Below are 13799 nucleotides of genomic sequence, written 5' to 3'. Positions count from 1 at the left end.
GCCTCAGTTTCGTTAGTAAAAACACAAAAAATATCATCTGCGGTAAAATAGTGGTTTAGTGTCGTTGTAGTTGTTTAGCCAGTTTCGTTCATGTGAGCCCATGAAAATGTTAGCAAGTATGGGTGCTAAGGGAGAGCCCATCGCAACACCGTCCGTCTGGTCATAAAATTTTCCATTAAACAAAAACAATGCGTCTGTGCTGTTGCTATTAAAAACAGTTGTGTTAGGTCTGTCCTGTTTATACTGAACCTGAGGTTGTGAGTGAATATTAAGTCGATTGCTAGGTTGATGGTTTCAGTAAGTGGTATGTTAGTAAATAGGCTTTCAACGTCGTAGGAGATGAAGAATTTATGACAAGAAGTTGATGAGTTGAAAGATGAGAAGTCGTCGAGGAAAGTGAAAGAATCTTTAGTGGAATGGTCATCAGGTATGAGTGGTGTTAGTAGAGAACTAAGATACTTAGCTAAATTATAATTGTATGCGTTGATTGATGAAACTATCGGTCGTAGTGGAGGCGATTGTTCTGGTTCTCGTTTCTTGTGAAGTTTCGGTAAGCCATAGAAGCGTGAGGGTTGAGAACCTCTGGGGAAGATATCATTATAAACTTTGTTGCTAATAGAGTCTTTCTTTAGAAGCTTCCTTAACAGTCGTTGTAGTTTGGCTTCACGTGGTGGTGTGACTTCTCAGGTAGTGTATCCTGTATCACATATTATTTCACTCATAATGAAGATGGCATCATGAGATGTCGAAACATGTCTATTTTCAAAAAAGTTGTCGTTTATATTAAATGTGTATTAACGTAAAGTTATATTAATATTATATCAGAATATATCATCAAAATGTATAGAGTCTACAACACGAGGTATTCCCAGGCGGTCACCCAAGTACTAACTTCGCCCGACAAGGCTTAACTTCGGTGATCAGACAAAAACCGGTGATGCCCTTGTGGTATCGTTTATAGTTTGTACATTTATATTTTATGCCAGTTCAGTTTGATTATTTTTTGATGACCATAAATGACTTTTTAAATTGATCGAAGAAATATGGGAAATTTGTTATTAATAAATAAAGAATTTGTCTCACATTGATCGATCGATCTCGCCAACATTGATGAAACAAAAACTATAGCAGATTGAACACGGATAAATTTACTACATTCTTACCAATTTTCAAGAATCAAATCCTTTCCGATGTCAGTGAAAAAGACGAGCATTTTTGGCCTTTTTGGCATTTTATTGTGGAAACATATGTAAGGACACCATATCAGTCGTTTGTAAATTTTAATCGTTCCTTCATTGGTTAAATATTTCATAAACAAATATTTGTTATCAGTTTGTCGATTTTGTTTTTGTTGAATATTATAGAGGCAAAATTTTAACTTAATCTACCATGTATTTGGCAAACAAGTCTTTTCACCAAGAAATGAAATAATGATATAATTTTAGATCATATCATCAAAATGTAAAAAGTCTACAACACGAAGTATTCCCAGGCGGTCACCCATCCAAGTACTAACTTCGCCCGACAAGGCTTAACTTCGGTGATCAGACGAGAACCGGTGATTTCCTTGTGGTATGGTCGTAGACATCCGAATGGGGTTATTTTATTTAGTTTTATCTTTACAGTTTGTACATTTATATTTTATACCAGTTCAGTTTTATTATTTTTGATGACCATAAATGATTTTTTAAATTGATCGAAGAAATATAGGAAATTTGTTATTAATGAATAAAGAATTTGTCTCACATTGATCGATCGATCTCGCCAACATTGATGAAACAAAAACTATAGCAGATTGAACACGGATAAATTTACTACATTCTTACCAATTTTCAAGAATCAAATCCTTTCCGATGTCAGTGAAAAAGACGAGCATTTTTGGCCTTTTTGGCATTTTATTGTGGAAACATATGTAAGGACACCATATCAGTCGTTTGTAAATTTTAATCGTTCCTTCATTGGTTAAATATTTCATAAACAAATATTTGTTATCAGTTTGTCGATTTTGTTTTGTTGAATATTATAGAGGCAAAATTTTAACTTAATCTACCATGTATTTGGCAAACAAGTCTTTTCACCAAGAAATGAAATAATGATATAATTTTAGATCATATCATCAAAATGTAAAAAGTCTACAACACGAAGTATTCCCAGGCGGTCACCCATCCAAGTACTAACTTCGCCCGACAAGGCTTAACTTCGGTGATCAGACGAGAACCGGTGATTTCCTTGTGGTATGGTCGTAGACATCCGAATGGGGTTATTTTATTTAGTTTTATCTTTACAGTTTGTACATTTATATTTTATACCAGTTCAGTTTTATTATTTTTTGATGACCATAAATGATTTTTTAAATTGATCGAAGAAATATAGGAAATTTGTTATTAATGAATAAAGAATTTGTCTCACATTGATCGATCGATCTCGCCAACATTGATGAAACAAAAACTATAGCAGATTGAACACGGATAAATTTACTACATTCTTACCAATTTTCAAGAATCAAATCCTTTCCGATGTCAGTGAAAAAGATGAGCATTTTTGGCCTTTTTGGCATTTTATTGTGGAAACATATGTAAGAACACCATATCAGTCGTTTGTAAATTTTAATCGTTCCTTCATTGGTTAAATATTTCATAAACAAATATTTGTTATCAGTTTGTCGATTTTGTTTTGTTGAATATTATAGAGGCAAAATTTTAACTTAATCTACCATGTATTTGGCAAACAAGTCTTTTCACCAAGAAATGAAATAATGATATAATTTTAGATCATATCATCAAAATGTAAAAGTCTACAACACGAAGTATTCCCAGGCGGTCACCCATCCAAGTACTAACTTCGCCCGACAAGGCTTAACTTCGGTGATCAGACGAGAACCGGTGATTTCCTTGTGGTATGGTCGTAGACATCCGAAAGGGGTTATTTTATTTAGTTTTATCTTTACAGTTTGTACATTTATATTTTATACCAGTTCAGTTTTATTATTTTTTGATGACCATAAATGATTTTTTAAATTGATCGAAGAAATATAGGAAATTTGTTATTAATGAATAAAGAATTTGTCTCACATTGATCGATCGATCTCGCCAACATTGATGAAACAAAAACTATAGCAGATTGAACACGGATAAATTTACTACATTCTTACCAATTTTCAAGAATCAAATCCTTTCCGATGTCAGTGAAAAAGATGAGCATTTTTGGCCTTTTTGGCATTTTATTGTGGAAACATATGTAAGAACACCATATCAGTCGTTTGTAAATTTTAATCGTTCCTTCATTGGTTAAATATTTCATAAACAAATATTTGTTATCAGTTTGTCGATTTTGTTTTTGTTGAATATTATAGAGGCAAAATTTTAACATAATCTACCATGTATTTGGCAAACAAGTCTTTTCACCAAGAAATGAAATAATGATATAATTTTAGATCATATCATCAAAATGTAAAAAAGTCTACAACACGAAGTATTCCCAGGCGGTCACCCATCCAAGTACTAACTTCGCCCGACAAGGCTTAACTTCGGTGAATCAGACGAGAACCGGTGATTTCCTTGTGGTATGGTCGTAGACATCCGAATGGGGTTATTTTATTTAGTTTTATCTTTACAGTTTGTACATTTATATTTTATACCAGTTCAGTTTTATTATTTTTTGATGACCATAAATGATTTTTTAAATTGATCGAAGAAATATTAGTCCAGTAGATTTATGCTTGAACCTTGAACTAATTCCCACAAAAGCTCACTCTTCAAAAATATCTTTCCCTTCATGTACAGAACAACATATTAAAAGTCCCACATGATCTGAGGCCGGCAACTTCGTAAAATAATGTTTTCTGTGAAATTATGACATGAAAACGAGGCTATAAACAAGAATTACAAAATAACACTGCTTTGACCTAACGAATAACATATTTGATTATATAAATCTGCAGCGTGGCTATTAAAAATCATGTTAAGTCTTCAACGACCGAAAAAAAGGAATCCTTTAGGTTACATAGTAATACAAGAGTGTCACTATATTTACATATGGTTGATATAGTGTACTTTGATTTACAAAGACATTTCTGTCATTTCGTACTTTTGTTAATCATCTTCAACATCAGGTATAATTTCTATTTGACCAGTTGATAAGATGTCTTGATCTTTAACCTTTTTCCTTGGAACTTGGCTTATTTTATTTGTACCTGGTGTTACCATTGCAATTATCCCTGTACCGTGAAATGTACCATGCCCGTCGATAGTTCGGAGATTATGGTCGAGGTTATCCAAACCATACTGTGTAAACTCACCATTATAATCCGGGATTGTAGTCCCTTGGCTTACGGCTGCATTTCGTTTGAATGAGAGGACTTCTTCATATGACGAACAGAAACCAGCATGATTAAGCGTGTCTATTAAAAAACGCGAGGCAAAGCTGTGATGGAGTAAAACACCCATTCCAATCTGTAAAGGTGCAAGCAAAGCACGAGGACGAGTTGACTGCATAATCGCTTGACCAACAAAAGCTACTTTCCGAGATGTGTCTTTTCCTGAAAACAGTTGATTAAGAAGAAGCTGAAGTGTTGGGGGTAAGAATTCAAGATTTTTGTCAATGTCACTGTCGATTAACGGATATATGTCGTTTGATGTTTCAATACATTTTATGTCACTACGTAAAAGTTTTGCTGCTGCTCTTATAACATTCAGTTTCTCATCTTCAGGATTGGAATTTTCTTTCTGCTGCATGTAGAATTCCTCTAGTATAGACGCAGCAGTTCTTCTGAATGTCACAATACTTGGCATGCCTGGTTGATTTGTGATAATCACATTATCCCAAAAGTGCTCTAGAATCCTTCATTTCATGTAGCGGTTGCTATATGCGGTACTATCAGTCGCGGACTCCGCCAAATACTCCTCCATCTTTTTTATAAAATCTAATACAGTAACTTGGTCATCAATGTTTTCTAAATATTGAGCTACCTTTAAAAATGCATCGTTGGCAGTGTTGTTGATTGGTCGTCCTGATTTGCGCTTTTTGAGCGGTGGTTGGTCATTAAATGGCGCTGGAATTCTCATTTTTGTCCTGAAGTTTGTACTGCATAGATGGTGATACATTGCGTCAGCTGCCGGTAGGTCATGCAAACTTTGGATCCTTGATTTTACGGACTCGGCCCAGTCATCGCATCTCACTTTGCAAGCATTCAAGATAGTGTTTTGAATGTCCATAGTCCTAACAGTGCAAACAACACGCCCCCTTTTGCCCTCTTGTTCTTGATTAATTTCATTTCCGCAAAACAAGCAATCTCTTCTGAAATCGAACTGAACTGAACTTTGTGAGCGAAGGGTTCTTGGTACGGGATGACGCTCTTCATTCTGACGTAGCGATTTAGAAATATATGATGGATTTGTGTATCGTTTCCTACATGCTATGTGAACGCTGTCACCTTCACGGACGTCAACTGTATCGCCTGTTTCTTTACTAGCTCGGTTTATACGCCAGGGGCGAAATTTAAGGGGGGGTATGGGGGGGGACTAACCCCCCCAAAATGTTAACGTTGCAGGGCAACAATTGAATTTGCAGGGCTAATTACAAAACTAAACACTAGGATACGTGCGAACAGTTATCCACATAATGTGAAAATATGGTTCAGTTTTAATTTAAGCTGGATTTGCACTTCATGTGTAAGAACGGAAAACGGTAAACGGTACGCATCAAGGAAACTTTCCGTTTATAAATTTCCTCTAGTTTTGGCGGACATTTTAAAAGCAGATATGCATCATCATCGAAGTGTTCGTAAGTAAAATTATTGAAGTTTTTATATCTTAAGTGGAAACACCATACTATATTTTTACATCAGTAACACAAACACTAAGATAAAGTTTTGTTGATTTAAATTGATTGAAGCTTTTTAGTAATTAATGTTTGTATAGTTTATTTTACGGACAAAAACCAAAATCCTAACCAAACAACTGCAGGAGGAGGAGCTAAATATAGTAGATGCACTTAACCTGATTGATGCTACAGTAAAAAACCTTAGACAAATTCGAAGTGACGAGAACGGATTAGACTCGAAGATAGAGGCAATGGTTGCGTTTGGAACCAAAGTAGGAATAGACGTAACGATAGAATACACTGGTCATCGATCAAGAAAGCCACCCAGACGAATTGGCGAGCATTCCGAAATAGCAACAGAAATATCATTTAAAGATTTCTACCGAAAGGAAATGTACTTGGTTCTAGACTCACTTATTACCGAGTATACCGATAACATTAAAGATTACATCGACAAAATAAAACCTCTTGGAGAGAGCTTACAGCTGCCGCTAGAAAGGCCGATGGCTGAAACAGTTAATGAAATGTGTAGTCTTTTTCCACCGGCGGTAAAAGATGTTGATGCAGAAATACTGCTGTCTGAGTTGGAAATTTTCAATAATATTGTGTCATCACAACTTAAATCAGAACCTAAATCCCTTCAAGACGTTGCGTTATTTGCTTTCAAACAAAAAAGCGTCTTTCCAACGGTGTGCAAGGCGTATCAACTATTGCTGACCACTCCAGTGTCCGTGGCAAAAGATGAAAGGTGTTTCAGCAAGCTTAAGTTTGTCAAAAACTGCCTGAGATCCACAATGAAAGATACGCGATTAAATGACTTTATCGTTCTTGCATGTGAAAAAGATCTTACGGACAATGTTGACTTAAATATTATTTTAAAAAATTGGGCAACTGCAAAGATGCGAAAACTGCCATTAAAGATATAATAGTACGCTAAAGTGCGTTCTGCCACAAAAATACAACATGTATTACAAAAATATATGGTGTAAGTACTGTTCCATATGATCTGCAGGGCATCTTGTGTCCTTGCAGGGCAATTTCATCCCCAGCCCCCATTCAAAAGATGCTAGTTTCGCCCCTGTTTATACCATCTATCCCTTTAGATGTTAGAGCCACCCCGTTGTTCACAATTGATTCTTTACATATTGCACAGTACTGACGCAGAATTTGATCCATCCTATAATGATTCACAAGCAAAATAGTGTTCGACAACACAAAAAAGCCTGGTTTTATTTACTGGTTTATGCGATATTTTACAGCCCTAATGTATCTATGGCTTTGAACGCGGTATTATAATGCAAACATTGTATTTGGTAATTAGGTCGCTAATTATAGCCCCCTCTTGTTAGTTTTAACTTAAATTATTGTGACCCACAATATTGACGTATTCATTCATTGTAAAATGTAATAGCAATTAATTTCATTAACTCATTGTCTTCAAGTTATCTATTTTGCTTACCTTGAGGAGAACAAAGAAACGTTACATTTTGATGCCAATAACGAGCCAAAGCTTCAATTTGAAGTATTGAAAGGGAAGTCACATCAAATATAATAAATATCCATCTAAACACGTGCAAAATATACGTAAACAAACGTACTTCGAACACGCGTTTGTCTAAAAAACTACCAAGTCAGCGAAAATTAGTGCCCAAAACAGCAAGATCAGCATTTTTGACGTAAATAAAGGACAAAATATTAATTAATTTACAAAATATCATTATCCACTTGTTTTTAATCTATAATATTTATATTTGTGCTTTACTAAGTGTTCTAAAAGGATAAAATCTAAAACATTAATTTTTGAGCCTCGTTTCCATGTCGCTCAGATTTTCAATCCAAATGCCTCAAATAAAACGTAATTTACACGATGTTGCCGTGCTAGGATTTTGTGGGACTTTCGATATGTTGTAAAGGGATATCAAATATACCAAAATCAGTTGGAATTTCTTTTGTGGAAATTTGTTCAAGCTTAGAGTGTTTTTGGTCGTAGATTGACTGGACTATATAGGAAATTTGTTATTAATAAATAAAGAATTTGTCTCACATTGATCGATCGATCTCGCCAACATTGATGAAACAAAAACTATAGCAGATTGAACACGGATAAATTTACTACATTCTTACCAATATTTGTTTTTGAAATGTTTATCCAGTCAAGGAAACACTGAAGTTTGTTTAAAACTTATTATATTACTATTACCATTCAATATCGTATTTGCTATCTTTCGAACAATTTTCAAATATTTAACCAATGAAGGAACGATTAAAATTTACAAACGACTGATATGGTGTTCTTACATATGTTTCCACAATAAAATGCCAAAAAGGCCAAAAATGCTCATCTTTTTCACTGACATCGGAAAGGATTTGATTCTTGAAAATTGGTAAGAATGTAGTAAATTTATCCGTGTTCAATCTGCTATAGTTTTTGTTTCATCAATGTTGGCGAGATCGATCGATCAATGTGAGACAAATTCTTTATTCATTAATAACAAATTTCCTATATTTCTTCGATCAATTTAAAAATCATTTATGGTCATCAAAAATAATAAAACTGAACTGGTATAAAATATAAATGTACAAACTGTAAAGATAAAACTAAATAAAATAACCCCTTTCGGATGTCTACGACCATACCACAAGGAAATCACCGGTTCTCGTCTGATCACCGAAGTTAAGCCTTGTCGGGCGAAGTTAGTACTTGGATGGGTGACCGCCTGGGAATACTTCGTGTTGTAGACTTTTTACATTTTGATGAAAAGATCTAAAATTATATCATTATTTCATTTCTTGGTGAAAAGACTTGTTTGCCAAATACATGGTAGATTAAGTTAAAATTTTGCCTCTATAATATTCAACAAAAACAAAATCGACAAACTGATAACAAATATTTGTTTATGAAATATTTAACCAATGAAGGAACGATTAAAATTTACAAACGACTGATATGGTGTTCTTACATATGTTTCCACAATAAAATGCCAAAAAGGCCAAAAACGCTCGCCTTTTTCATATGCTTCGGAACATGCGGGTTGAAAACGGTGAAGGCTGAAACCTGCCCGCGTGGCTTGCGCACTTCGAAAGTTGCCTTCTCGACATCGTTTACCTTCAGCCGGACTGTCGCAACATCGTTTACAGCAGCCGCGATCCCCATGTGAAGCACTCGACTCGGGCTGAGAACCGGGCCAAGCGGAGACCATCCGCTGGCCTCCCCTTTCCGCCTGCAGAGTAATACGCGTAGGAGGGCGGGACGCCATCATCGCAGCGCCATCGGAAACGACGATACTCAAGTCGCTTGGCGGCTTGAGCTTGGGTGAGAACGGCCTCCAGCTGCGTACGGTTGGGGCAGTCAAAAGCTTATTCCCAGAGATCGAGCTCGGTGGATCTCGCTCGGCATCGTATTGGCAGCGGAAGCGCTTTAAATCCGTCACAGGAGGTTTCCTTGCTTGGAGCCAAATCTTGGAGCCAAATGGCCACCGGTTCTCTATCAGGGGAACTCTCAAGATAATACACCCTATAGGTACGTCTTCAATTGTATCCGAACGTGCCCTATCGGTTCGAGACCGCCCACAGGATCGTGGTATAGCGAGTGAGAAGAGAGGTGCCATCATCCCGCCAGAAGACATGGAAGTTCCAATTCCAAGCCTCTTGCAGTTTACCGTTGCCCAGATACCACTCGTTTTCAGCCCGCTCAATCCAGAGACCCTGAATCTGTATCTTGCCATTCTTCAGATTCGCACCCTCCCCAAACCGCGCCACCACAACCTCACGTCGTTCGAGATCAGGCAGCGTTCCTGTAACAATTCTCAGTAAACCACCCAAACGGTCATCAACACTATGGAGGTCGAGTTTGTTTACCTTCAGCTGCGCGACAGTATGAGAGAGAGTGCCCTCGGTATCCTCATTCGCAATTTTTGTTTCGTTTTGCACCACAACATGCTACAAACGAGCAAGCTTCTTCTCCTGATCACTTATCACCGAAGCAGCCACCGTCTTCTCCCAAGTGGTCGCCCAAAATATCATGTCCATGAAACACATTCAAACAAGGCCTCGAGCGCTCAATATAGCAAGACACTTGCTAGTAATGCGGCTCCCGTTAATGAGGAGCGCATTAATAAAGGCAGAATCGTTAGTCATCTTGCCTCTGAAGCCTCCAGGCATGAAATGATGATAATAATTTATAACCTTGCTCTTGGTGTTTTGGAGTAGGTGTCAAGCAAGGCCGCCAAATCACCGAGCTTCTGCCCTGACCCCGAGACCGCAAGAGCATGCTGTTTAATCTCCTGCAACATCCACCTCGCCAGGCGAAACTGGAGATGGCCGAAGTCGACTACGGCGTTAGCGACCACCTCAAAGGGATACCTGCTGAGAAACTGTTGGTTTGCTTTATTCGCAAGCACGCGACAGTTAGCTACGATGGCAACACGCATATCATGATCCGTCTGAAGCTTCCTGAGATTTGCTTCAAACCCTTGAGGGTTTTCCGTAAACAATTGTACCAGCTGCGCACGCGGAGTGAAATAGTTGCTATTTGAGAAAGGCCTCGGGAATCTTCTGGCCAGCCAGAGAGCGGCCAAAGACGAGCAGCAGCAAGTGATCGAACTCCCCCTCTTTCCGAGTTTGGAGAGAACGCGCGGTTGCAGTGACCGCCGGGAGTTGGTTTTTCAAACGGACATCAGCGACGCTGTCGCGAACTTGGCTTGTATCTTCAGCATAGTTCAGCAACCTGGATTTGACCGCGCTCAGGACCGATTCTTCATTGAGAAGCTCAGGGTGGCCCTCGGACAAGACATAGAGCTTTTTAACGCTTGGGTGTTTTTATAGCTCAAGCAAGCTCAACTCAGCAAGGGGATGGTTTGGTATACACTGCAATGCTTATTTGCCGGTATATAGTTTGTACATGGTTTGGTGTATACTGCAATGCTTATTTGCAATGCTTATTTGCCGAGGAGCAAGCTCAACCCCGCCAACGCCTAAGGAAAGCCTCCACGCTTCATGAGCATTTGTGACTTGATCTGGTCGCTCATCGCTTTTTGCAGCTCCGACAGCGACACACCGGCCACAAGGCCTAACATGCGTAGGAAGGGAAGAAAACCACCATATTGGCGGTTTGATATCGCGAGGTCACCCTCGCGATATTGGCGGTTGCGCGTTTTCAGATCACCAACTTCCATCTTGCTTGCAGCTACAATAACGACAAAAACTCCACACGTCAAATTGGTAATAACTCAGACGACACTCCATCTGTAAGATTGCCTCGCGCTTTTGCGATGCCTGTGACAGGGTACAGATTGGGATTGATCGGGATCATAAACCAGCTGTTGCAGTAGTCCTCGGCCATGATGGGCACTTCCGCGCCGTACGTCTTTCCGCAGAACTCTTGGACCAAGTTAGGGCCTCTCAGGTAGGAACTTTTATTGGAGTCGTAAAAGTGTGTGGCTCCTGTTTGATTAGCTTCGCCCGCGCTGCACTGCCACGAGAACTTCAGTAGGTGATCAAAGAGGTTCTGCTCGTTCGCGATGATGCGGAGCTGGCTCAAGTTGGCGTGGATCATAGGCAATCAGTTAGTGGAGTCGGCGGCGGCACCTGGGGCAAGTCCTGGTGCGTCTCCGAGCCTCGAGTCGGGGAAGAAGAGAATCATCTTCCTGGGGATTGGGGCATTGTGTATGAGCGAGAGAGTGCCAGCGTCATCGTTCAACGACTTTTGAACTACCCTGGTGCACCAGGTGTGGAAATTCAGCACCTTAGCGATCGAGACCTGGTATCTGTAGTCTTTTTTCATGCGATAGGTGGGGTAGACAAAGTCGAGCTCTAGCAGCTCTATACGTATGCTGCTTATAGCGTCTGCGTTATCTGCACCGCCCTCTTTGTTAAAAGTGATCAAATAGTGACTGAGATCGCCCTGTGGGAGGTCGACGCGAATCTTCACCTGTGTGCAGAGAGGCTGCCAACTATCCCCACTGGAGAAGAAGGGGAGGAATGGGATAAACTTATACTGAAAGTTCCCGCTGAGGACATGGACGATATTTTCTTGCATCGTATTTGAGAAGGCTTTGGTTGAAGAGAGCTGGACACCAGGCACCCTTTTGAGGGTATGATCGGCAGCAAAGTCAGGGTTTCCGCCTGCACCTGCTGTATTTGTCGCAAAGGCATAGCCGACGCGACGGTCCACTCCATAGGCGTAAGTCTGCAAGGGGAAAGCTTTCAAAGCCTTCTTGGGATCCAGCTTCTGCAAGCCGAATAAGTCACTATCCGCGTATTACAACTTCCCGATCGAGCTCTCCATAAGACTTAGGATGTGCTGAACCTGCTGCATATCAGCCACTCTGCCACTCTGCGTGAACTCTTGTCCGTTGAGCTCAACACGGATGTTTTTTACCCAACTAAAGGCTGGGCCCGTAGGAGTGATCCAATTCGGATAATCGCCCGTGTTTGGGTGGTTGCGATTGTCTTTTACCGCGTACCGCATCTTGACGTTGAAATACGATTCAGAAAGCGCCATAAAGTTGTTTGCCGAGCTGATGTCTATTCCAGTCGAGAGACTTGGATTGTCCGGATAGAGAGTGACCCTAGCTCGCCCCTCAAGCAGGGAGACCTTATTTTCGGTCCTCTCCTCGATGGCATCCTAGAGTACCTTCACAGGTGACAGAAGACCACGGAAGGGCTTGGGGATTTGGCAAGTGTCGAGAGTCGTCGCCATGGTTCACCTTCGGTAAGTGAACCAATTGGATGGAAGGGGGTTGTTTGGTCATGTTTAAACATGGCAGCAGCAACAAACTTAGTCCTATCCGCGGTGAATAACTCACCGGCGGTCGGCCGCGGCCACCTCGAGCCCAACTTTACGATGCGGGTTAAGGACTTGAACACTGCGGGAAAGACGATCTTCGTCGAAAGTGCCCAGTTTGAGCTCCATTATCTGAATGTTGGGCCTGAAAGCAACAAGCTGTACGTTGTTTCTTGTGGCGGCGAGGAAGCGCTCAGCATACTCACGGGGACATACACAGAGGTCGGGCACCTCATCAAAGTTATAAATTAGACTCTGGCCAACGCAGGTCATGACGGTATAGTCTTCAGCTACGTGCGGGCTCAGAGCCGAGCTCAGGTCAGCGTGCCGGCTGGTAAGACGTTGAAGATGAAAAAAGATAGCCCCTCCCTCATCCTTGGTTTAGGCGAGATTGCGGCAGATAAATCGTGGGATGCCGCAGGTGGCTTCTCCGGAATAGTGGAAACCCTTCCTTATGCAGTAGACCTGTGCGCGGTCCTCTTTTACACGGATCTGATCTAACCCGCTGTGGAGTATGAGGACAACTCTGACAGCCACGTCCTCAAAACCTTTCTCATGCAGACACTCGATGGCATTAACAATTATGTGTTTGCTAAGCCCGACTTGCGGCGTCTACGCCCCTACCAACAAGTTAATGAGGTGTCATTTTGGTTGAAATTCAACACTAGAGAGTACATTTCCAAAGTATATCCGATCTTTCCGGATCTAAGAACCGTTGATATTAATTAATTTTAATCAGAGATTTAATGTGCCGTAAGATATGAACAGCGTATCACGTATCACGTGTCAAGCTAATGATGGGTCTTCCGGAGGAGCTTCGGGTTTGCCTGCCTTTGGGTTTCCCTTTTTAGTGCCTTTTTAGACTCACGCTGTGCTCAGTATAAGGAATGGAAGATGGATCACCCGCTCTCGAGCGTTGACATCGAACGCATCGTAAAGGCCGCGCGAGCCCGAGGACGGTTCTGTAGCTACAACAGCCTACCACATCTTCACGATGGGCAGTTTTGCATCAGCATCACGGACAACATCTATCCTCGCCATGATCCGGTGGAAGGAGGGCACCACTGGCTAACTGTTTGTTGTACTGGAACGCATGTGATTGTCTTTGATAGCTTTGGACGTGCACTCGCTGAAATAGAGGAAGCATATACAGAGCCCCAGCTGCGCAGATGTTTTCTAAATGCCTTTCCCGAGC

General features: G+C 40.4%; 1 protein-coding gene, 5 non-coding genes and 1 pseudogene across 6 annotated transcripts; 2 read left to right on the top strand and 5 right to left on the bottom strand.

The window, feature by feature from the left end:
- Positions 1-847: 847 nt before the first annotated feature.
- Positions 848-963, bottom strand: LOC124440858 (annotated as a pseudogene).
- Positions 964-1467: 504 nt separating this feature from the next.
- On the bottom strand, positions 1468-1586 carry LOC124440866. The gene has a single exon (XR_006946794.1). It is a non-coding gene; the product is annotated as a 5S ribosomal RNA (ribosomal RNA).
- Positions 1587-2129: 543 nt separating this feature from the next.
- On the bottom strand, positions 2130-2248 carry LOC124440865. Its single transcript, XR_006946793.1, has one exon. It is a non-coding gene; the product is annotated as a 5S ribosomal RNA (ribosomal RNA).
- A 543-nt stretch (positions 2249-2791) lies between these two features.
- LOC124440864 lies at positions 2792-2910 on the bottom strand. The gene has a single exon (XR_006946791.1). It is a non-coding gene; the product is annotated as a 5S ribosomal RNA (ribosomal RNA).
- A 546-nt stretch (positions 2911-3456) lies between these two features.
- Positions 3457-3576, bottom strand: LOC124440856. The gene has a single exon (XR_006946783.1). It is a non-coding gene; the product is annotated as a 5S ribosomal RNA (ribosomal RNA).
- A 2495-nt stretch (positions 3577-6071) lies between these two features.
- Positions 6072-6746, top strand: LOC124440410. Its single transcript, XM_046990807.1, has one exon. The coding sequence runs from the start codon at positions 6072-6074 to the stop codon at positions 6744-6746; it is 675 nt and encodes a 224-aa protein (XP_046846763.1).
- Positions 6747-8443: 1697 nt separating this feature from the next.
- On the top strand, positions 8444-8562 carry LOC124440863. The gene has a single exon (XR_006946790.1). It is a non-coding gene; the product is annotated as a 5S ribosomal RNA (ribosomal RNA).
- The last annotated feature ends 5237 nt before the right edge of the window (positions 8563-13799 follow it).

The sequence above is a fragment of the Xenia sp. Carnegie-2017 genome, unplaced genomic scaffold (genome assembly GCF_021976095.1).
Source record: "Xenia sp. Carnegie-2017 unplaced genomic scaffold, XeniaSp_v1 HiC_scaffold_2, whole genome shotgun sequence".
NCBI classification, from domain to species: Eukaryota; Metazoa; Cnidaria; class Anthozoa; order Malacalcyonacea; family Xeniidae; genus Xenia; species Xenia sp. Carnegie-2017.
The sequence above is the reverse complement of the archived record's forward strand: the minus strand, read 5'-3'. Positions and strand labels throughout refer to the sequence as shown.